The sequence below is a fragment of the Trachypithecus francoisi genome, unplaced genomic scaffold, assembly GCF_009764315.1.
Source record: "Trachypithecus francoisi isolate TF-2019V2 unplaced genomic scaffold, Tfra_2.0 Lachesis_group12, whole genome shotgun sequence".
Taxonomy (NCBI): domain Eukaryota; kingdom Metazoa; phylum Chordata; class Mammalia; order Primates; family Cercopithecidae; genus Trachypithecus; species Trachypithecus francoisi.
In genome coordinates, this window is record NW_022681457.1 from 56,489,367 (window position 1) to 56,514,349 (window position 24,983).

General features: G+C 38.8%; 1 protein-coding gene across 1 annotated transcript in view; it reads left to right on the forward strand.

Annotated features, from left to right (window-relative positions):
• The window catches only part of LOC117093527 (zinc finger protein 723-like), a 43,350-nt gene that overhangs the window by 11,973 nt on the left and 6,394 nt on the right, over nt 1-24,983 (forward strand). The window contains exons 4-8 of the mRNA XM_033228858.1: nt 11,345-11,473; nt 12,270-12,369; nt 13,160-13,184; nt 16,706-16,832; nt 17,617-17,712. Coding sequence (XP_033084749.1) covers nt 11,345-11,473; nt 12,270-12,369; nt 13,160-13,184; nt 16,706-16,832; nt 17,617-17,712 — 477 coding nt within the window. The remainder of the gene's footprint in view (nt 1-11,344; nt 11,474-12,269; nt 12,370-13,159; nt 13,185-16,705; nt 16,833-17,616; nt 17,713-24,983) is intronic.

Below are 24,983 nucleotides of genomic sequence, written 5' to 3' on the forward strand. Positions count from 1 at the left end.
GATTGAGGATCAAATGAATGAAATGAAGCGAGAAGAGAAACCAAAAGAAAAAAGAAGAAAAAGAAATGAACAAAGCCTGCAAGAAGTATGGGATTATGTAAAAAGACCAAATCTACATCTGATTGGGGAGCCTGAAAGTGAGGGGGAAAATGGAACCAAGTTGGAAAACACTCTTCAGGATATCATCCAGGAGAACTTCCCCAACCTAGTAGGGCAGGCCAACATTCAAATTCAGGAAATACAGAGAACGCCACAAAGATACTCCTCCAGAAGAGCAACTCCAAGACACATAATTGCCAGATTCACCAAAGTTGAAATGAAGGAAAAAATCTTAAGGGCAGCCAGAGAGAAAGGTCGGGTTACCCACAAAGGGAAGCCCATCAGACTAACAGCAGATCTCTCGGCAGAAACTCTACAAGCCAGAAGAGAGTGGGGGCCAATATTCAACGTTCTTAAAGAAAAGAATTTTAAACCCAGAATTTCATATCCAGCCAAACTAAGTTTCATAAGTGAACGAGAAATAAAATCCTTCACAGATAAGCAAATGCTTAGAGATTTTGTCACCACCAGGCCTGCCTTACAAGAGACCCTGAAGGAAGCCCTAAACATGGAAAGGAACAACCGGTACCAGACATGGCAAAAACATGCCAAAATGTAAAGACCATCGATGCTAGGAAGAAACTGCATCAACTAACGAGCAAAATAACCAGTTAATATCATAATGACAGGATCAAGTTCACACATAACAATATTAACCTTAAATGTAAATGGACTAAATGCTCCAAATAAAAGACACAGACTGGCAAACTGGATCAAGAGTCAAGACCCATCAGTCTGCTGTATTCAGGAGACCCATCTCACATGCAGAGACATACATAGGCTCAAAATAAAGGGATGGAGGAAGATCTACCAAGCAAATGGAGAACAAAAAAAGCATGGGTTGCAATCCTAGTCTCTGATAAAATAGACTTTAAACCATCAAAGATCAGAAGAGACAAAGAAGGCCATTACATAATGGTAAAGGGATCAATTCAACAGGAAGAGCTAACTCTCCTAAATATATATGCACCCAATACAGGAGCACCCAGATTCATAAAGCCAGTCCTTAGAGACCTACAAAGAGACTTAGACTCCCATACAATAATAATGGGAGACTTCAACACTCCACTGTCAACATTAGACAGATCAACGAGACAGAAAGTTAACAAGGATATCCAGGAATTGAACTCATCTCTGCACCAAGCGGACCTAATAGACATCTATAGAACTCTCCACCCCAAATCAACAGAATATACATTCTTCTCAGCACCACATCGCACTTATTCCAAAATTGACCACATAATTGGAAGTAAAGCACTCCTCAGCAAATGTAAAAGAACAGAAATTATAACAAACTCTCTCTCAGACCACAGTGCAATCAAACTAGAACTCAGGACTAAGAAACTCAATCAAAACCGCTCAAATACATGGAAACTGAACAACCTGCTCCTGAATGACTACTGGGTACATAACGAAATGAAAGCAGAAATAAAGATGTTCTTTGAAATCAATGGGAACAAAGATACAACATACCAGAATCTCTGGGACACATTTAAAGCAGTGTGTAGAGGGAAATTTATAGCACTAAATGCCCACAAGAGAAAGCAGGAAAGATCTAAAATTGACACTCTAACATCACAATTAAAAGAACTAGAGGCAAGAGCAAACACATTCAAAAGCTAGCAGAAGGCAAGAAATAACTAAGATCAGAGCAGAACTGAAGGAGATAGAGACACAAAAAACCCTCTAAAAAATCAATGAATCCAGGAGTTGGTTTTTTGAAAAGATCAACAAAATTGACAGACCACTAGCAAGACTAATAAAGAAGAAAAGAGAGAGGAATCAAATAGACGCAATAAAAAATGATAAAGGGGATATCACCACCGACCCCACAGAAATACAAACAACCATCAGAGGATACTATAAATGCCTCTATGCAAATCAACTAGAAAATCTAGAAGACACGGATAATTTCCTGGACACTTATACTCTCCCAAGACTAAACCAGGAAGAAGTTGAATCCCTGAATAGACCAATAGCAGGCTCTGAAATTGAGTCAACAATTAATAGCCTACCCACGAAAATGTCCAGGACCAGATGGATTCACAGCTGAATTCTACCAGAGGTACAAGGAGGAGCTGGTACCATTCCTTCTGAAAATATTCCAATCAATAGAAAAAGAGAGAATCCTCCCTAACTCATTTTATGAGGCCAACATCATCCTGATACCAAAGCCTGGCAGAGACACAACAAAAAAAGAGAATTTTAGACCAATATCCCTGATGAACATCGATGCAAAAATTCTCAATAAAATACTGGCAAACCGGATTCAGCAGCACATCGAAAAGCTTATCCACCATGATCAAGTGGGCTTCATCCCTGGGATGCAAGGCTGGTTCAACATTCGCAAATCAATAAACGTAATCCAGCATATAAACAGAACCAAAGACAAGAACCACATGATTATCTCAGTAGATGCAGAAAAGGCTTTTGACAAAATTCAACAGCCCTTTATGCTAAAAACGCTCAATAAATTCGGTATTGATGGAACGTACCTCAAAATAATAAGAGCTATTTATGACAAACCCACAGCTAATATCATAGTGAATGGGCAAAAACTGGAAAAATTCCCTTTGAAAACTGGCACAAGACAGGGATGCCCTCTCTCACCACTCCTATTCAACATAGTGTTGGAAGTTCTGGCTATGGCAATCAGGCAAGAGAAAGAAATCAAGGGTATCCTGTTAGGAAAAGAAGAAGTCAAATTGTCCCTGTTTGCAGATGACATGATTGTATATTTAGAAAACCCCATCGTCTCAGCCCAAAATCTCCTTAAGCTGATAAGCAACTTCAGCAAAGTCTCAGGATACAAAATTAATGTGCAAAAATCACAAGCATTCTTATACACCAGTAACAGACAAACAGAGAGCCAAATCATGAATGAACTTCCATTCACAATTGCTTCAAAGAGAATAAAATACCTAGGAATCCAACTTACAAGGGATGTCAAGGACCTCTTCAAGGAGAACTACAAACCACTGCTCAGTGAAATCAAAGAGGACACAAACAAATGGAAGAACATACCATGCTCATGGATAGGAAGAATCAATATCGTGAAAATGGCCATACTGTCCAAGGTTATTTATAGATTCAATGCCATCCCCATCAAGCTACCAATGACTTTCTTCACAGAATTGGAAAAAACTGCTTTAAAGTTCATATGGAACCAAAAAAGAGCCCGCATTGCCAAGACAATCCTAAGTCAAAAGGACAAAGCTGGAGGCATCATGCTACCTGACTTCAGACTATACTACAAGGCTACAGTAACCAAAACAGCATGGTACTGGTACAACAACAGAGAAATAGACCAATGGAACAGAACAGAGTCCTCAGAAATAATACCACACATCTACAGCCATCTGATCTTTGACAAACCTGAGAGAAACAAGAAATGGGGAAAGGATTCCCTATTTAATAAATGGTGCTGGGAAAATTGGCTAGCCATAAGTAGAAAGCTGAAACTGGATCCTTTCCTTACCCCTTATACAAAAATTAATTCAAGATGGATTAGAGACTTAAATGTTAGACCTAATACCATAAAAACCCTAGAAGAAAATCTAGGTAGTACCATTCAGGACATAGGCATGGGCAAGGACTTCATGTCTAAAACACCAAAAGCAATGGCAGCAAAAGCCAAAATTGACAAATGGGATCTAATTAAACTAAAGAGCTTTTGCACAGCAAAAGAAACTACCATCAGAGTGAACAGGCAACCTACAGAATGGGAGAAAATTTTTGCAACCTACTCATCTGACAAAGGGCTAATATCCAGAATCTACAAAGAACTCAAACAAATCTACAAGAAAAAAACAAACAACCCCATCAAAAAGTGGGGAAAGGACATGAACAGACATTTCTCAAAAGAAGACATCCATACAGCCAACAGACACATGAAAAAATGCTCATCATCACTGGCCATCAGAGAAATGCAAATCAAAACCACAATGAGATACCATCTCACACCAGTTAGAATGGCAATCATTAAGAAGTCAGGAAACAACAGGTGTTGGAGAGGATGTGGAGAAATAGGAACACTTTTACACTGTTGGTGGGATTGTAAACTAGTTCAACCATTATGGAAAACAGTATGGCAATTCCTCAAGGATCTAGAACTAGATGTACCATATGACCCAGCCATCCCACTACTGGGTATATAACCAAAGGATTATAAATTACTCTACTACAAAGACACATGCACACGTATGTTTATTGCAGCACTATTCACAATAGCAAAGACTTGGAATCAACCCAAATGTCCATCTGTGACAGACTGGATTAAGAAAATGTGGCATATATACACCATGGAATACAATGCAGCCATCCAAAAGGATGAGTTTGCATCCTTTGTAGGGACATGGATGCAGCTGGAAACCATCATTCTTAGCAAACTATCACAAGAAGAGAAAACGAAACACCGCATGTTCTCACTCATAGGTGGGAACTGAACAATGAGATCACTTGGACTCGGGAAGGGGAACATCACACACTGGGGCCTATCATGGGGAGGGGGGAGGAGGGAGGGATTGCATTGGGGAGTTATACATGATATAAATGATGAATTGATGGGTGCTGATGAGTTGATGGGTGCAGCACACCAACATGGCATAAGTATACATATGTAACAAACCTGCACGTTATGCACATGTACCCTAGAACTTAAAGTATAAAAACAACAACAACAACAACAACAACAACAAAATACCTTTCATCTGAGGAATGCAAGTCCTTTTGGTTGTCAAACTCATAGAGACATTAAAATGACGACACAATTTTGTCTTTCTCCCATCTTTGAACTATGTGTTTTTTTTGTTTTGTTTTTTGTTTTTTTTTTTTTTTGAGACGGAGTGTTGCTCTGTTGCCAAGGCTGGAGTACAGTGATGCGATCTCTGCTCACTGGAACCTCTGCCTCCCGGGTTCATGGGATTCTCCTGCCTCAGCTTCCCAAGTAGCTGGGATTACAGGCATGTGCCATAACAGCTGGCTAATTTTTGTATTTTTAGTAGAGAAGGGGTTTCACCATGTTGGCCAGGCTGGTGTTGAACTCCTGACCTCAGGTGATCGACCCACCTCGGCCTCCCAAAGTGCTGGAAAATTACGGGCATAAGCCACTGCACCTGGCCCTGAATGAAGAGGCTTTTTTTATCTCTTAAAACTGTTAGCTATTGCCACCAGTAACTATGAATTAATAACGCCACACTGGACACTATATCCCATACTCTAAATTTTAATGATGCATATCCAATCAATAATCAATGTCATTTCTGTAAATATAGTAAAAATTTCTGGTAAACAACTTTATATCCATCATCTCTCTGTCCCTCTTTTTTTGCCTATTCAGATCGACTTGTAACTGCTCCTAATCAAAGTGTAGACGACAGGCAACTTGAAGGTTTGCTCCCAAGTTACAATCCTCAAGCTTTGCCCAAATAAACTATCTACTTATGTTCATGTTGCCTTAGCTTTTTTTTCTTTTAGGTAGACATATCTTGGTGTGTTAAAGCAGCCTCTGTAAGGGGATCTTTCCTTTGATTGTACTCTGTGTGCTGTAACACCCAAGAATGAAGAGCCAGGTTGATCCCACCTAGAATCTGCAAATAAGGTCTGGCCTCTTCCTGGAATTTACAAGATAAGGCCAGACTTTGAATTGAGAATGTAGAGAAAACCAACAAGAGACATTTTCTGCATTGTGAGATGTCAACATAGACATCTTAAAGTTCCCCTCTGAGAATGTGATATTTTCAGCTTCTCAGATCTTGTCCAGTGCTACCTGCTACAGTTATGTGAGGGGCACCAGGTGTAAATAGAATCTGATGGCAGAATATATGAGTGTGAACAAGCATCTTCAGAGTGAGCGATCAAGGTGATAATGTATCCAAAGCCATAACCACAACTATACCTACCTGTAAAATGTGGGACTGGACGAGACTATTCCTGTTCTTCCTCTTACCTAAGAGCTAGATAAATCAGGACAGGTGATCCAGGTTCTGGAGCTTCTCCAGGGCAGTTTAATTTTTTATTTAGAAGTAGCCTGAGTCTCTCCTGCCTGGCTTATCACTGGGCCATCAGCCCAGGGTCACTGGGAACTCTCACAATCAGCTGGGTGTCTTTGAGACATTTGAGGATGCCCAGAGCAGAATTGTGCCAGGGTAACAAAAGTGGCTAATTCTGCTTCTGTCTCAGTGTAAAAAATTGAGTCATCCTGTGTCTTCTCCTCCCCTCACACAAGAGATAACTTTGGTGGGTACCCAGATGAGTGTTTTCTCCAGTTTTCTGATGCTTGGGTGAAAAACAACCAGGATGTCTGGAGACTCAAACAAATCAACTAATTGCTTTTATTTTACATGGCCATTAGAAAAATAGATGAAGCAGTCATCCAGGAGCCATCCAGGAACTTTTAGTCTAGACTAGCAACTGAATAAAGGGTTGAATTAAGCATCATATGGTTGATTCATTGAAGAGATGTGTGCAAAAAACCTTGAGCTTTATTTGGGCCACTTTCTTTATATTGTAGTAACTTATGTTATCACCTGGAGGGATATTTATGAACAGAAGGGTTATTATTATATGCGTTTCTATTACCTGCTAAGAATACATATTTATCTTATAATAATTACCCTAGAGAACCTTAATTATTTAAATTGCTTATTAATATGCATTATATAATTGACAGGGCAGTGGCTAAAAAAAAAATTATACAAACTCTGAGATTTAAGTTTCTCTTAGGCAAGCTTAGGAAAACAGAACTGGAAATACCCCAGTGGCACAGATAACAGAATTCTACATAAGGTCCACTCCCTACCCCAGTTCTGTTCAGATTCATTCTATTTGGGGGTCTTATTTAGATCTGGCCCCGCTCTGGAGTCTTGCCTTACAGAACTGATTGGAAGAGATGAGTGTTTTGGCTGGTGAATCCTGCTGCGTTTCTAAAGCTGGTGCTCACAATTTTCTGAACCCAAAAGGAGATAAATGGGAAAAGTAAAGTATATATTTTAAGGTCTTAATTTTTAAATTTTCTATTAAATCAGTGCTTGCAGATTCCATTTAGCATCTTGTTTTCTATTCCTGGAGATTCAGTAGTTGCTCCACTAGTCACTATATATATATATAAACAGTAAAAGTTTCTGTAAACTGCATTAAACTTTTCTCTATTCAGGTAATTTGTGTACATTTAGCTTTTATTCTATACATTTTCTTTAAAAAACTAAGAACACAAACAGAAGGTGAAATACATATGCTGGGCCCTTCACCTAATGCTGGGAATTATTAAACACTTAGTACCAACTCCCAGTGTGTTATGAGGATTAAATCACATAATGTGTTATTTCTAGCGCAGTGCTCTGCAACATACTCTTGAGCACATAGTACCTGCTTAGTAAGCATTGCATTAGTACATGTGTATATGTTTTCCAAATGCAGGCTTATTCAGGCACTGCTACCTTTTATTGCCTCTGTAAACTTTAAAGAACCAGCAAAGAATTTGATACTTTAGGATGGAGATTAGTTGTCTTCATTTGTGCCAGAAGTATTTGTGTTGTGACAAGAGTGCCAAGTGTAAGGGACTCTGGGAGATTAGTTGTCTTCATTTGTGCCAGAAGTATTTGTGTTGTGACAAGAGTGCCAAGTGTAAGGGACTCTGTGCTGTGCCTGCTTCTCTTTTTTTTTTTTTTTTTTTTTGAGGCAGAGTCTCGCTCTGTCGCCCGGACTGGAGTGCAGTGGCCGGATCTCAGCTCACTGTAAGCTCCGCCTCCCGGGTTTACGCCATTCTCCTGCCTCAGCCTCCCGAGTAGCTGGGACTACAGGCGCCCGCCGCCTCGCCCTGCTAGTTTTTGTATTTTTAGTAGAGACGGGGTTTCACCGTGTTCGCCAGGATGGTCTCGATCTCCTGACCTCGTGATCCGCCCGTCTCAGCCTCCCAAAGTGCTGGGATTACAGGCTTGAGCCACTGCGCCTGGCCTGTGCCTGCTTCTCTAACAAATGCTAATGATGAGCCTATGGGAGCATTGTCAGCATTGACAGGGGACTTATTTAAAACACACATTCATGTACCCTTTGAAAACCTGCAGAATCACATTACATAGAGAGGGACTAAAATTACCGAGTGGTTTATAAGCTCATTAAAGCTTGAGAGGCAATGCTTAGCTAAGTGGTTATAAACCCAGGGTTCTATTAGTTTGGTGCAAAAGTTATTACAGTTTCTGCCATTGTAAGTAATGTGGATTACTTAGGTGTGGATACTCAAATTACATTGCCAATTCACAGAAATATCTTTGCTCAAGCCTTTCCACGGGTTCTTTTTATTGTTGGACACATCCATGTTGTTTTAATTAAGTGCCTCATGTGACTCTAAGGTGAGACCAAAATCAAGTATGAGGGGTTGAAGATACACTCATGAGAGTTCAGTTTCAGCTGTTTTCTACAGGGTGATCATAGGGCCTGTTCTGTTTGGGTTTGGTGTGGACTGGGCAGTGTGGCCCATATTTTTATTACTGTAGCAGAGATTGTTGGTATCTGTGGCAGGGAAGGGCACCAAAGACAGGAAAGGAGAAACATATATTTCTATCATCATGGAGCAATTAATTGTTCCTGATTTTTTCATGTTATGAAGGACAGAAGTGGGTGGACTTTTTCAGTGGGTCTTGGTACTTCTGCCTGTGGGTGTGGAGGTAGCAGGTAAACAGGTGGTGCTGACACCTTTAAAGGCATATTCTCAAGATACAGTTGTAATTTGTCAAGAGAATCTCAACTGAAAAGGTGTCCCAGAGGAGGAGGAGATAGGGAAAATAATATGCCTTTTTTTTTTTTTTTTTTTTTTTAAGCTAAACGTGTCTCCACTCTGCTTTCTGGAATTCCATCCATTTAGTACTTGCAAACCTTTAACTTCTCTTGTGTTTTTCCTCCCTAATGAGTTTGTTTTAACTACTTTTAAAAACTTCATTGATAGTCAAGGGTCTCTGAAAAATATTTCTTTTTAGAACCTTCTCTAAATTCTCAACATCATGGCTTTTTATATGCCATGCAGGATTCTAATCATAATTTATGATCTGCAATATTAAAAATGTTTCCTTTGTGGCTGTAGAACATGAGAAGGTGGGGATACTCAAGATTTCTATTGGGGAAAAGCTGGAATCCTTAGTAAAGATGGAGAGCAGGTAATGTTGAGGCTCCATTTGTGTTCACCATTAGCACTTAGCAGAACGGGATTAAGGACATGCTTATTTAAACAAGATGAGGGCCGGATGCAGTGGTTTATGCCTGTAATCGCAGTGGTTTGGGAGGCCGAGCAGGGTGGATCACCTGAGGTTTGGAGTTCAAAACCAGCCTGGCCAACATGGCGAAACCCCGTCTCTCCTAAGAATACAAAAATTAGCCAGGCATGGTGGCACTTGCCTGTAATCCCAGCTACTCAATAGGCTGAGGCAGGAGAATCGGTTGAACCCAGGAGGTGGAGGTTGCACTGAGGCGCGATTATGCCACTGCACTGCAGCCTGGGTGACACAGTGAGACTCTGTCTTAAGAAAAAAAGATGAGATTTATTACCCAGAAAGTTCAGAAGATAATTATCAGGAGATGACTGCTCTCTAGGGTGCTCAAAAAAGACTCCTTAAAATCACTACTAAAAATTACAAAAAATGGGAAATATCTGTATCTTGAACTTTGCATAAAACTGATGTTTCCGTTTGGTTACATTCAGCCTGTAATTTACTTTTTTTTTTTTTTTTTGAGATGGATTTTCACTCTTCTTGCCATGCTGGGAGCCACCACTGCCGACCAGCCTATAATTTACTTTTTGGGAACAGTATTTCAGCAGTGATGCTGTGTTCTTCTGTGTGTATCAGCACATCATAAAAATTTGTCCTATTGCTGTTTATGTTTATGATTCACTTGGATAAGTGCTCTCTGACAGATTTTTTTTGTTTGTTTTTTACTATAGAGTTAATTATTTTTTTCTTTGTTATTTTATCTTATTATTATTGTTTTTGAAACAGTCTTACTCTGTTGACCAGCTTGGAATACAGTGGTGCGATTTTGGCTCACTGCAACCTCCGCCTCCTAGGTTCAAGCGATTTTCCTGCCTCAGCCTTCTAAGTTGCTGAGACTGCAGGCACCCACCACCATGCCAGGCTAATTTTTGTAAAGGTCTTTTTTTTTTTTTTTGAGTCTCTTCATTATTAAGTATCTTTATGCAGCTGATGTGTATAAACTATCAAATTTAATCTGTTGGCTGCTCTTCTTTCTTAGGGTTTTTTGCCTATATCTGTCCTTGGAAAATAAAGACTTTCATCTTCTTTTGTAGTCCAGAAAAACTGTGAATAACACAGGTTCTTCAACATACTGAATGTTTGATAAAATATTCTTCTTAGGCCAAAATCATTGGCATTACTGGTGAGATTGTTAGAAATTCAGAAGCTCAGACTTTATTCCAGATGTTCTGGAAAAAAAAAAATCTCCATTACACGATCTCCAGTCTATTGTACACATTAAAATTTGATAGGTACCTTCTAACTCAACGTGTCTTTTTCATCTCAAAAATACACAGAACTCATTGTCTAGGATGTTAACATCACACTCAAAAACATACAGGCTTAATTTTTTACTTTTATGCTTTTATACCTTTTTATAATTTTATGCTTTATTATCCAGAATACATGCCTTAATTTTATATTTTATTTATTTTTATACTTTTTTTATACATGCCTTTGTTTTATACTTTATTATCCAGAAAAGTATCATATATTCACTGATGTTGTGGATCTTATTCCACTCTTTTTTCAGAGTTAGAGAATATATAAGAGAGTATTTCTGTGTTGAAAATTATTTTCAACCAGGCATGGTGGCTCACGCCTGTAATCCCAGCACTTTGGGAGGCCACGGCACATGGATCACCTGAAGTCAGGAGTTTGAGACCAACCTGACCAATATGGTGAAACCCCATTTCTACTAAAATTACAAAAATTAGCTGGGCATGGTGGTGGGCGTCTGTAATCCCAGCTACTTGTGAGGCTGAGGCAGGAGAATCGCTTGAACCCAGGAGGCAGAGGTTGCAGTGAGCTGAATTTGCACCATTGCCCTCCAGCCTGGGCAACAAGTGCAAGACTCTGTCTTAAAAAAGAAAAAAAAAATTTATTGGATGATTTAGTCATTCCTATAAGTCAGAACCTGTTCTCTTTACTCTCATTTCACCTTTAGTCAAATTAAAAATTCTGCCCCTGGCCACCTGATGTGTGTTTGTGTATGTGTGTTTTTCAGGGACCATTGACATTCATGGATGTGGTAATAAAATTTTCTCCAGAAGAGTGGCAATTCCTGGACACTGCACAGCAGAATTTATATAGGGATGTGATGTTAGAGAACTACAGAAACCTGGTCTTCCTGGGTGAGAATAACTTCAATCCACAATTCTAAGATACTCTACATTTTTCTTTTTTGTTGTTGTTGTAGAATGTTTTTTGGTAATTAATGCTTTGCATAAATGAGTTTCACATCACTGTTTTGAAGAAAATCTTGGGAATTTGTCAGTGTAGAAAAGAATTTCTTTAAGATAAACATCTTGAAGTTCACCTTGATCTGAACTTTCCACATTCCTGAGCAGACCTGTGTTTTTTATTCTACGTTAGTGACAATTTCAAAATTTAATGACATAAAATATTGTTGCCCACATCTTAACATGTAATTGTCAACACCAGCTTTTGATTCATTGGTACTGAGTAGTTAAACTTTTATTTATTTATTTATTTATTTATTTATTTATTTATGAGAGGGAGTGTTGCTGTTGCCCAGGCTGGAGTACAATGGCGCGATTTTGGCTCACTTGAACCTCCTGGGTTCAAGAGATTCTTCAGCCTCAGCTTTCTGAGTCACTGGGACTACAGGCGTGTGCCACCAAGCCCAGCTAAGTTTTGTATTTTTAATAGAGATGGGGTTTCACCGTGTTGGCTAGGCTGATCTCGAACTTCTGACCTCAAGTGATCTACCCTCCTCTGCCTCCCAAAGTGCTGGGATTACAGGCATGAGTCACCGTGCCCAGCCCATTTTCTAAATATTTAGAAGTTACTGTTATAAATTAGTGTTTTGGGGTTAATATACTGGAATATTCTATTATGTTCTCTTTACTGAGCACATTATTTGAAGAATATGAGCAACATTCATGTTACTTATTTTTAATAAAACAGGTATTGGTGTCCCTAAACCAGATTTGATCACCTGTCTGGAGCAAGGAAAAGAGCCCTGGAATATGAAAAGACACAAGGTGGTAGCCAAACCCTCAGGTAGGTGAGAGTGAACACAATGGACAACACAGATGAGAGATCCAAAGGTTAAGGAGAAAACCAGTCCTTAAAATAGATTTTGGGAAGCTGTGTTCCAAAGAAAATAGTTTTAAGAAAATCTATATTTTCATATTTTCAGGGGAACCATAAATATCTGCATAATTTTATAAACCTCTGTGTTAGGCCGGCAAATGTCTCACGCCAGTAGATCCAGCACTTTGGGAGGCCAAGGCAAGTGGATCACCTGAGGTCAGGAGTTCGAGACCAGCCTGACCAACATGGTGAAACTCGTTCTCTACTAAAAATGTAAAAATTTCCTGGTCGTGGTGGTGCACGCCTGTAATCCCTGCTATTTGGCAGGCCGAGGCAGGAGAATCGCTTGAATTAAGGAAGCAGAGGTTTCAGTGAGCTGGTGTCGTGCCATTGCGCTTCAGCTTGTGTGAGAAGAGAGAAAGTCTGTCTCAAAGTTAAAAAAAAAAGACAACAAAAAAAACCTATGTTAAACTATTTTTTAAGTTCTCTTGTTTTACCATGTTTAAAATATGTAAGAGTAGTGGTTTCTGTTCCATTTGTTTTCTCATTTTTCTGCATAATTCATCCTGTTTCTATTAGTATAGTCTTGAAATACAGTTTGGGATTATTAAGTATGACATCCTCCCAGTTCTTTTTTGTCAAGACTGCTTTGGCTATTCAAAGTTTATTGAAGTTTCATGTAAATTTTAGGATTGTATTTTACATTACTATATAAAAGATACCACTGGAGTTGTGTTTGTTTGTTTGTTTTTGAGGTGGAGTTTTGCTCTTGTTGCCCAGGCTGGAGTGCAATGGCGCGATCTGGGCTTACCGCTACCTCCACCTCCTGGGTTCAAGCGATTCTCCTGCCTCAGCCTCCCAAGTAGCTGGGATTACAGGCATGTGCCACCATGCCCAGCTAATTTTTGTGTTTTGGTAGAGACGGGGTTTCACCGTGTTCGCCAGGATGGTCTCGATCTCTGACCTCGTGATCCGCCCGTCTCAGCCTCCCAAAGTGCTGGGATTACAGGCTTGAGCCACTGCGCCTGGCCTGTGCCTGCTTCTCTAACAAATGCTAATGATGAGCCTATGGGAGCATTGTCAGCATTGACAGGGGACTTATTTAAAACACACATTCATGTACCCTTTGAAAACCTGCAGAATCACATTACATAGAGAGGGACTAAAATTACCGAGTGGTTTATAAGCTCATTAAAGCTTGAGAGGCAATGCTTAGCTAAGTGGTTATAAACCCAGGGTTCTATTAGTTTGGTGCAAAAGTTATTACAGTTTCTGCCATTGTAAGTAATGTGGATTACTTAGGTGTGGATACTCAAATTACATTGCCAATTCACAGAAATATCTTTGCTCAAGCCTTTCCACGGGTTCTTTTTATTGTTGGACACATCCATGTTGTTTTAATTAAGTGCCTCATGTGACTCTAAGGTGAGGCTAGAATCAAGTATGAGGGGTTGAAGATACACTCGTGAGAGTTCAGTTTCAGCTGTTTTCTACAGAGTCATCATAGGGCCTGTTCTGTTTGGGTTTGGTGTGGACAGGGCAGTGTGGCCCATATTTTTATTACTGTAGCAGCGATTGTTGGTATCTGTGGCAGGGAAGGGCACCGAAGACAGGAAAGGAGAAACATATGTTTCCATCATCATGGACCAACTAATTGTTCCTGAATTTTTCATGTTATAAAGGACAGAAGTGGGTGGACTTTTTCAGTGGGTCTTGGTACTTCTGCCTGTGGGTGTGGAGGTAGCAGGTAAACAGGTGGTGCTGACACCTGTAAAGGCATATTCTCAAGATGCAGTTGTAATTTGTCGAGAGAATCTCAACTGAAAAGGTGTCCCAGAGGAGGAGGAGAGAGGGAAAATAATATGCCTTTTTTTTTTTTTTAGCTAAACGTGTCTCCACTCTGCTTTCTGGAATTCCATCCATTTAGTACTTGCAAACCTTTAACTTCTCTTGTGTTTTTCCTCCCTAATGAGTTTGTTTTAACTACTTTTAAAAACTTCATTGATAGTCAAGGGTCTCTGAAAAATATTTCTTTTTAGAACCTTCTCTAAATTCTCAACATCATGGCTTTTTATATGCCATGCAGGATTCTAATCATAATTTATGATCTGCAATATTAAAAATGTTTCCTTTGTGGCTGTAGAACATGAGAAGGTGGGGATACTCAAGATTTCTATTGGGGAAAAGCTGGAATCCTTAGTAAAGATGGAGAGCAGGTAATGTTGAGGCTCCATTTGTGTTCACCATTAGCACTTAGCAGAACGGGATTAAGGACATGCTTATTTAAACAAGATGAGGGCCGGATGCAGTGGTTTATGCCTGTAATCGCAGTGGTTTGGGAGGCCGAGCAGGGTGGATCACCTGAGGTTTGGAGTTCAAAACCAGCCTGGCCAACATGGCGAAACCCCGTCTCTCCTAAGAATACAAAAATTAGCCAGGCATGGTGGCACTTGCCTGTAATCCCAGCTACTCAATAGGCTGAGGCAGGAGAATCGGTTGAACCCAGGAGGTGGAGGTTGCACTGAGGCGCGATTATGCCACTGCACTGCAGCCTGGGTGACACAGTGAGACTCTGTCTTAAGAAAAAAAGATGAGATTTATTACCCAGAAAGTTCAGAAGATAATTATCAGGAGATGACTGCTCTCTAGGGTGCTCAAAAAAGACTCCTTAAAATCACTACTAAAAATTACAAAAAATGGGAAATATCTGTATCTTGAACTTTGCATAAAACTGATGTTTCCGTTTGGTTACATTCAGCCTGTAATTTACTTTTTTTTTTTTTTGAGATGGATTTTCACTCTTGTTGCCATGCTGGGAGCCACCACTGCCGACCAGCCTATAATTTACTTTTTGGGAACAGTATTTCAGCAGTGATGCTGTGTTCTTCTGTGTGTATCAGCACATCATAAAAATTTGTCCTATTGCTGTTTATGTTTATGATTCACTTGGATAAGTGCTCTCTGACAGATTTTTTTTGTTTGTTTTTTACTATAGAGTTAATTATTTTTTTCTTTGTTATTTTATCTTATTATTATTGTTTTTGAAACAGTCTTACTCTGTTGACCAGCTTGGAATGCAGTGGTGCGATCTTGGCTCACTGCAACCTCCGCCTCCTAGGTTCAAGCGATTTTCCTGCCTCAGCCTTCTAAGTTGCTGAGACTGCAGGCACCCACCACCATGCCAGGCTAATTTTTGTAAAGGTCTTTTTTTTTTTTGAGTCTCTTCATTATTAAGTATCTTTATGCAGCTGATGTGTATAAACTATCAAATTTAATCTGTTGGCTGCTCTTCTTTCTTAGGGTTTTTTGCCTATATCTGTCCTTGGAAAATAAAGACTTTCATCTTCTTTTGTAGTCCAGAAAAACTGTGAATAACACAGGTTCTTCAACATACTGAATGTTTGATAAAATATTCTTCTTAGGCCAAAATCATTGGCATTACTGGTGAGATTGTTAGAAATTCAGAAGCTCAGACTTTATTCCAGATGTTCTGGAAAAAAAAAAATCTCCATTACACGATCTCCAGTCTATTGTACACATTAAAATTTGATAGGTACCTTCTAACTCAACGTGTCTTTTTCATCTCAAAAATACACAGAACTCATTGTCTAGGATGTTAACATCACACTCAAAAACATACAGGCTTAATTTTTTACTTTTATGCTTTTATACCTTTTTATAATTTTATGCTTTATTATCCAGAATACATGCCTTAATTTTATATTTTATTTATTTTTATACTTTTTTTATACATGCCTTTGTTTTATACTTTATTATCCAGAAAAGTATCATATATTCACTGATGTTGTGGATCTTATTCCACTCTTTTTTCAGAGTTAGAGAATATATAAGAGAGTATTTCTGTGTTGAAAATTATTTTCAACCAGGCGTGGTGGCTCACGCCTGTAATCCCAGCACTTTGGGAGGCCACGGCACATGGATCACCTGAAGTCAGGAGTTTGAGACCAACCTGACCAATATGGTGAAACCCCATTTCTACTAAAATTACAAAAATTAGCTGGGCATGGTGGTGGGCGTCTGTAATCCCAGCTACTTGTGAGGCTGAGGCAGGAGAATCGCTTGAACCCAGGAGGCAGAGGTTGCAGTGAGCTGAATTGCACCATTGCCCTCCAGCCTGGGCAACAAGTGCAAGACTCTGTCTTAAAAAAGAAAAAAAAAATTTATTGGATGATTTAGTCATTCCTATAAGTCAGAACCTGTTCTCTTTACTCTCATTTCACCTTTAGTCAAATTAAAAATTCTGCCCCTGGCCACCTGATGTGTGTTTGTGTATGTGTGTTTTTCAGGGACCATTGACATTCATGGATGTGGTAATAAAATTTTCTCCAGAAGAGTGGCAATTCCTGGACACTGCACAGCAGAATTTATATAGGGATGTGATGTTAGAGAACTACAGAAACCTGGTCTTCCTGGGTGAGAATAACTTCAATCCACAATTCTAAGATACTCTACATTTTTCTTTTTTGTTGTTGTTGTAGAATGTTTTTTGGTAATTAATGCTTTGCATAAATGAGTTTCACATCACTGTTTTGAAGAAAATCTTGGGAATTTGTCAGTGTAGAAAAGAATTTCTTTAAGATAAACATCTTGAAGTTCACCTTGATCTGAACTTTCCACATTCCTGAGCAGACCTGTGTTTTTTATTCTACGTTAGTGACAATTTCAAAATTTAATGACATAAAATATTGTTGCCCACATCTTAACATGTAATTGTCAACACCAGCTTTTGATTCATTGGTACTGAGTAGTTAAACTATTATTTATTTATTTATTTATTTATGAGAGGGAGTGTTGCTGTTGCCCAGGCTGGAGTACAATGGCGCGATTTTGGCTCACTTGAACCTCCTGGGTTCAAGAGATTCTTCAGCCTCAGCTTTCTGAGTCACTGGGACTACAGGCGTGTGCCACCAAGCCCAGCTAAGTTTTGTATTTTTAATAGAGATGGGGTTTCACCGTGTTGGCTAGGCTGATCTCGAACTTCTGACCTCAAGTGATCTACCCTCCTCTGCCTCCCAAAGTGCTGGGATTACAGGCATGAGTCACCGTGCCCAGCCCATTTTCTAAATATTTAGAAGTTACTGTTATAAATTAGTGTTTTGGGGTTAATATACTGGAATATTCTATTACATTCTCTTTACTGAGCACATTATTTGAAGAATATGAGCAACATTCATGTTACTTATTTTTAATAAAACAGGTATTGGTGTCCCTAAACCAGATTTGATCACCTGTCTGGAGCAAGGAAAAGAGCCCTGGAATATGAAAAGACACAAGATGGTAGCCAAACCCTCAGGTAGGTGAGAGTGAACACAATGGACAACACAGATGAGAGATCCAAAGGTTAAGGAGAAAACCAGTCCTTAAAATAGATTTTGGGAAGCTGTGTTCCAAAGAAAATAGTTTTAAGAAAATCTATATTTTCATATTTTCAGGGGAACCATAAATATCTGCATAATTTTATAAACCTCTGTGTTAGGCCGGGCAAATGTCTCACGCCAGTAGATCCAGCACTTTGGGAGGCCAAGGCAAGTGGATCACCTGAGGTCAGGAGTTCGAGACCAGCCTGACCAACATGGTGAAACTCGTTCTCTACTAAAAATGTAAAAATTTCCTGGTCGTGGTGGTGCACGCCTGTAATCCCTGCTATTTGGCAGGCCGAGGCAGGAGAATCGCTTGAATTAAGGAAGCAGAGGTTTCAGTGAGCTGGTGTCGTGCCATTGCGCTTCAGCTTGTGTGAGAAGAGAGAAAGTCTGTCTCAAAGTTAAAAAAAAAAGACAACAAAAAAAACCTATGTTAAACTATTTTTTAAGTTCTCTTGTTTTACCATGTTTAAAATATGTAAGAGTAGTGGTTTCTGTTCCATTTGTTTTCTCATTTTTCTGCATAATTCATCCTGTTTCTATTAGTATAGTCTTGAAATACAGTTTGGGATTATTAAGTATGACATCCTCCCAGTTCTTTTTTGTCAAGACTGCTTTGGCTATTCAAAGTTTATTGAAGTTTCATGTAAATTTTAGGATTGTATTTTACATTACTATATAAAAGATACCACTGGAGTTGTGTTTGTTTGTTTGTTTTTGAGGTGGAGTTTTGCTCTTGTTGCCCAGGCTGGAGTGCAATGGCGCGATCTGGGCTTACCGCTACCTCCACCTCCTGGGTTCAAGCGATTCTCCTGCCTCAGCCTCCCAAGTAGCTGGGATTACAGGCATGTGCCACCATGCCCAGCTAATTTTTGTGTTTTGGTAGAGACGGGGTTTCACCATGTAGGCCAGGTTAGTCTTGAACTCCTGACATCAGGCGATTTGCCCACCTTGGCCTCCCAAAGTGCTGGGATTACAGGTGTGAGCCACTGTGCTTGTTGTTGTTGTTGTTGTTGTTGTTTTAATTGAGATTGAGTTTTGCACTTGTCGCCCAGGCTGGAGTGCAGTGACGCGATCTCAGCTCACTGCAACCTCCGCCTCCTGGGTTCAAGTGATGTTCCTGTCTCAGCTTCCCCACAGCTGGGATTATAGGGAAGAGCCACCACACCCAGCTACTTTTTGTATTTTTAGAGACAGGGTTTCATTATGTTGGTCAGGCTGGTTTCGAACTCCTGATGTCAGGTGAACCACCTGCCTAGGCCTCCCAAAGTACTGGGATTACAGGTGCGAGCCACCACTTTGGGCCAGTCGCATGTGATTTGCAAATAGTTTTACCAATTTGCAAATATTTTACCAATTTCCTTTGAAGAGAGACATTGTCACTGTTTTGAATTTTTTGTTGTTGTTGTTTTGTTTTGATGTGCAGAAATACTGAAGTATGGTGTGGTTAAATTTCTATTTTCTTTTTTCTGTTGTTCATGCATTTAATGTCATATCTGAGAAAATGGTGCCAAGACCAATTTCATATCTTTCCCCTATATTTTTTATAAAGGAATTGTTATTTTTTATTTCTAAGTATCATATAAGTATATATATACACACACACACCCCTGTATACATATATATATATAATTTTCTTTTTTTTTCTTTACAAGATGTAATCTTGTTCTGTTGCCCAGGTTGGAGTGCAGTGCCATCATCTCGGCTCACTCCAACGTCCACCTCCTGGGTTCAAGTGATTCTCCTGCCTCTCAGCCTCTCGAATAGCTGGAATTACAGGCACCTGCGACCATGCTCTGCTAATTTTTGTATTTTTAGTAGATACGGGGTTTCAACATGTTCTCCAGTCTGGTCTCAAACTCCTGACCTCAGGTAGTCTGCCCACCTTGGCCTCCCAAAGTGTTGGGGTTATAGGTGTGAGCCACTGTGCATGGCCCTAAAAGACTTTTTGTATCCAGCTTTATCAGTGTAGGTATCCAGTTTTCAAAATTATTTGAAGAGATTATTTTTTCTCCATTGTGTGCTCATGGTAACTTTGTGGAAGATCATTTGATCATATACAGAAGCTTTTATTTCTGAGCTCTTTATTCTTTCGTTTTTTTTCTTCTGTTTGTCTTTGTGTTAGTATCACATTGCTTTTGGGATTGTAGCTTTTAATATGTTTTGAAAACAGGAAGTATAATACTTGTTTTTCAGGGGTGTTTGGCTAGTTATAGTTTATAATCAAATTTAAAAATTTTGAACAACATATTTGTTTAAAAACTCTGTGCTATTAGGATTTTATAAAGATTATATTAAATTTGTTCACCCTTGTAGGTTGTATTGACATGTTAACAAAATAAAATTTGTTGACCCTTCAGCAAGTATATATTGAAGAGTGTGTTTTATGTCTATTTATTTTTCTAATCCCTTTTTAGAGACAGGGTCTTACTATGTTGTGCAGGCTAGTTTCAACCTCCTGGGCTCAAGCAGTTCTCTTACCTTGGCCTCCAAAATTGTTAATATTACAGGCATGAGCCACCATGCCTGTCCCGTGTGTTTTATTTTATATATTTTTGGATTTGCCTGTTTTTCCTAGTTTCATTCAGTTTTGGTCAGAATACTCATAGTGTATGATTTTGGTCTTAAGTTTATTTGTTGTTGTTGTTTTGAGACAGAATCTCACTCTGTCACTCTGACTTTTCTTTATAAGTTATGCACTTTCAGGTATTCCTCTATGTGCAAAAGAATTAATACAATCTATAACGTTGTCTACGCTTCCTGTTTTCTTATTGATCTTTTATCTGAATTTTTAATTTATTATTTAAAATGGGATTTTGGTGTCTAAAATCATTGCGTTGCTATGTATTTTCTGTTTCACTTTGCCAATATCTACTTTATATATTTTGGATATATGTCTCATATATTATGATATATATTTATATATATATCATAATATATATGATAGTTATAGATTCCTAGTAAATTGACCCCTTTGACCATTACATATCAATCTTTGTCTCACATTAGTACTTGACTTAAGGCATATTATGCCTAATATAATTATGACCACCTCACATAATTGTGGTTACTATTTGCATGGAATATAGATTTTTTCCATTATGTTACTTTCACTCTGTTTGACTCAATGCTAAAATGAGTCTCTTATAGATAGCATATTGTATGCTTTTTTACTTAATCCTCTCACACATCTTATTTCTTATTCTTTTTATAAATTTAATTAATTAATTAATTATTTTTTGAGACGAAGTCTTGCTCTCTAACCAGGCTGGAGTGCCAGTGGCCATCTCAGATCACTGCAGGCTCCGCCTCCCAGGTTCACGCCATTCTCCTGCCTCAGCCTCCCGAGTAGCTGGGACTACAGGCTCCTGCCACCATGCCTGGCTAATTTTTTGTATTTTTAATAGAGATGGGGTTTCACCATGTAGCCAGGATTGTCTCGATCTCCTCATGATCCGCCCACCTTGGCCTCCCAAAGTACTGGGATTACAGGCGTGAGCCACCGTGCCCGGCCCTTAAATTTAATTATTTATTTAGGATAGGATCTCACTGTTAACCAAGCTAGTTTGCAGTGGCCTTATCACAGCTCACCACACCCTCAACCTTCCCAAACTCAGATGATGTCATTTCAGCCTCTTAAGTAGCTGGGTTACAGGCATGTGCCATCATCACCCAGCTAGATTTTTTGTTTGTTTGTATTTTTTGTAGAGACGGGGTTGCCCAGGCTGGTCTTGAACTCCTGAGATCAAGTGATAAGGCCACTTGGGCCTCACAAAGTCCTGGGATTACATAATTACATTTCTGTTTTTTGCTTTTGTTTTTTTTTTTTTTTTTGAGACGGAGTTTTGCTCTTGTTGCCCAGGCTGGAGTGCAACGGCGCAATCTTGGCTCCCCACAAGATCCGCCTCCCAGGTTCACATGATTCTCCTGCCTCAGCCTTTTGAGTAGCTGGGATTACAGGCATGTGCCATCATGCCCAGCTAGTTTTATATTTTTAGTAGAGACGGGGTTTCTCCATGTTGGCCAGGCTGGTCTCAAACTCCCGACCTCAGGTGATCCTCCTGCCTCGGCCTCCCAAAGTGCTGGGATTATAGGTGTGAGTCATCATGCCTGACTACATTTCTTTTTATTAAGTTGTTTAATTTAAATTTAAAATAATTGCTTAAAGATATGAAGTTACTATTAACATTTTATTATTGTTTCATGTATTTTTTGTAGATATGTTTTTTCTCGTTTCCTGTTTTACTGCCTTAATTTTTATTTTAATTTTTTTGTGACATGCCTTGATTATTTTTATTGTTTCAGATACTTTCTATAAATATAATGCAGTCATCCTGAAATATAATGTAATCATTTTGAAAAATGGAGATTAAATAAAACATCTCAAAGTTAAAACAATACATTTTAATATGATAACTTTAATTGAATACAAAACCTATAGCTTTGTATTTTCCAGTTTGTTATTGTTATTATAAATATATTGTGTATCTATTAACAAATGTATGCAGATTTAGTCTTGGTTTTTATATTTACAGAAGTTGTTTAATGGTTTTATGTACCATCATTATAATAGAATTCTGTATGTGTCTCTATATTTACATTTAACAGAGAGCTCTCTCTGTATATACATATATATATATATTCTTTTATTTTTTTTGAGACGGAGTTTTGCTCTGTCATGCAGGCTGGAGTGCAGTGGCATGATCTCGGCTCGGCTCACTGCAACCTCCACCTCACGGGTTCAAGCGATTCTCCTGCCTCAGCCTCCTGCATAGCTGAGATTATAGGCATGAGCCATCACACCCAACTAATTTTTCTATTTTTAGTAGAGACGGAGTTTCAGCATGTTGGTCAGGCTGGTCTTGAACTCCTGACGTCAGGTGATCTGTCCACCTTGGCCTCCTAAAGTGCTGGGATTTTATGATGCTGTCCAGCATGATTTTATTTTTCTTTTTTTTCTGTTTTTTTTTTTTTTTTTTTTTGAGACGGAATCTCTCTCTGTCGCCCAGGCTGGAGTGCAATGGCGCGATCTCAGCTCACTGCAACCTCTGCCTCATGGGTTCAAGCGATTCTCTTGCCTCAGCCTCCTGCCTAGCTGAGATTATAGGCTTGAGCCATCACACCCAACTAATTTTTCTATTTTTAGTAGAGATGGGGTTTCAGCATGTTGGTCATGCTGGTCTTGAACTCCTGACGTCAGGTGATCTGCCCACCTTGGCCTCCTAAAGTGCTGGGATTTTATGATGCTGTCCAGCATGATTTTCTTTTTGTTTTTTTTGTTTTTTTTGTTTTTTTTTTTTGAGACCCAGTCTCGCTCTGTCGCCCAGGCTGGAGTGCAGTGGCGCTATCTCAGCTCACTGCAAGCTCCACCTCCTGGGTTCACACCATTCTCCTGCCTCAGCCTCCTGAGCAGCTGGAATTACAGGCGCCCACCACAGGCCCGGCTAAGTTTTTTGTATTTTTAGTAGAGACGGGGTTTCACCTTGTTAGCCAGGTTGGTCTCCATCTCCTGACCTCATGATCCACCCGCCTCGGCCTCCCAAAGTGCTGGGATTACAGGTGTGGCCCACGGCGCCCGGCCTCAGATTTTATTTTTCAACATAATGGACTCATCTTAGGATTTTTTTTATTTATATGCAGTCTCACTATATTGCTCAGGCTAATCTTGAATGCCGGGTCTCAAGTGATCTGACTGTCTTGGCTTCCTAATGCTATAGGATTACAGGCATGAGCCACTGTTCCTGGCCACCCTGTAGCATTTGTTATAGGACTGTGCTAGTGGTGATGAACTCCCTCATTTTCATTTTGGAAAGTATTTTCATCTTGTTTTTGAAGTAAAATAATTTTAAATAAAGTATTACTTGTTAGAATTTTTATTTTTGGAGATGGAGTTTCACTCCTGTTGCTTAGGCTGAAGTGCAGTGGTACCATCTGGGCTTACTGCTACCTCTGCCTCCTGGGTTCAAGCGATTCTCCTGCCTCAGCCTCCTGAGTAGCTGGGATTACAAGCATGCGCTGTCACGCTCAGCTAATTTCATATTTTTAGTCAAGATGGGGTTTCTCCTTGTTGGTCAGGCTGGTCTTGAACTCCTAACCTCAGGTGATCTGCCAGCTTCGGCCTCCCAAAGTGCTTGGATTACAGGTGTGAGCCAATGTGCCCAGCTAGAATTTTTTTTTATAACATCAAAATTGGTAAAGTTCTCAGTTTTTGTTGTATTCAAGTAATCTTGTATTACGTTTTCCTTATATTTTTCTTCTAACATTTCTTTCATAAATATATTGATTTACTTTATAGTGTCCAATAAGCTTTACATTGCATGTTTAGGGTTTTACAATTTTATGTTTCTGTGTTATATATTTTAGAATATGCCACCTCATAGCAGTTAATTGTGTTTTGATGTTTTAGGTTATATTATAATTTTGTATGACAATATTGAAGTCTGTACTTCAATGGGTAGAGCAAAATCAAATATTAATCATTCATATGTGTTGCCAACATAGTTATCTTTATGTTTGCTTGTATAAATATTATCTCCATATCTTTTATGACTATATGTTTTCTGTAGGTTTGTTGTGAATGGTTGTTTCATCTTTTCTAGGTAAGCAGTTATAATAATTTTACTAGTTTAAGCATCTATTTGTGAATCTATATTATTTTTGTATGGGGAAAAATTTTGGACTTGATAATTTATAAACTTATCAGAACTTTATTAAGTATTGTTCATTTTTACTTGTCAAAAACACATAACAATATTTACAATCAAATGTTTTTAAATATTCAGTTTAGACATGTTAATTGTATTGACAATGCTATGCAACATATCCCTAGAATGTTTTAATCTCACAAAGCTGAATCTCAATACACATTGAACAACTACCAATTTTTTTCATTTCCTGGTGCTTTTCAAACACCACTCTGTTTTCTGTTTTTAAGATGTAACTGCTACGTATATCTCATTCAATCTCTGACTTTGTGTGACTGGCTCATTTCATTTTGCATAATATCATCAAGCTTTATAGTTGTTAAGAATATTTTCTGCTTATTAAATCCTGAATGATATTCCAGTATTTTTATATTGCAAATTATTTCTACTGAATGATTTGGTGACAAATTCTCATTGCTTTTAGATATTGGCTTTCAGTAAAAACACTGCAATTATTATAGATATGCAAACAGCTTTTTATATAACCATATATATGACAG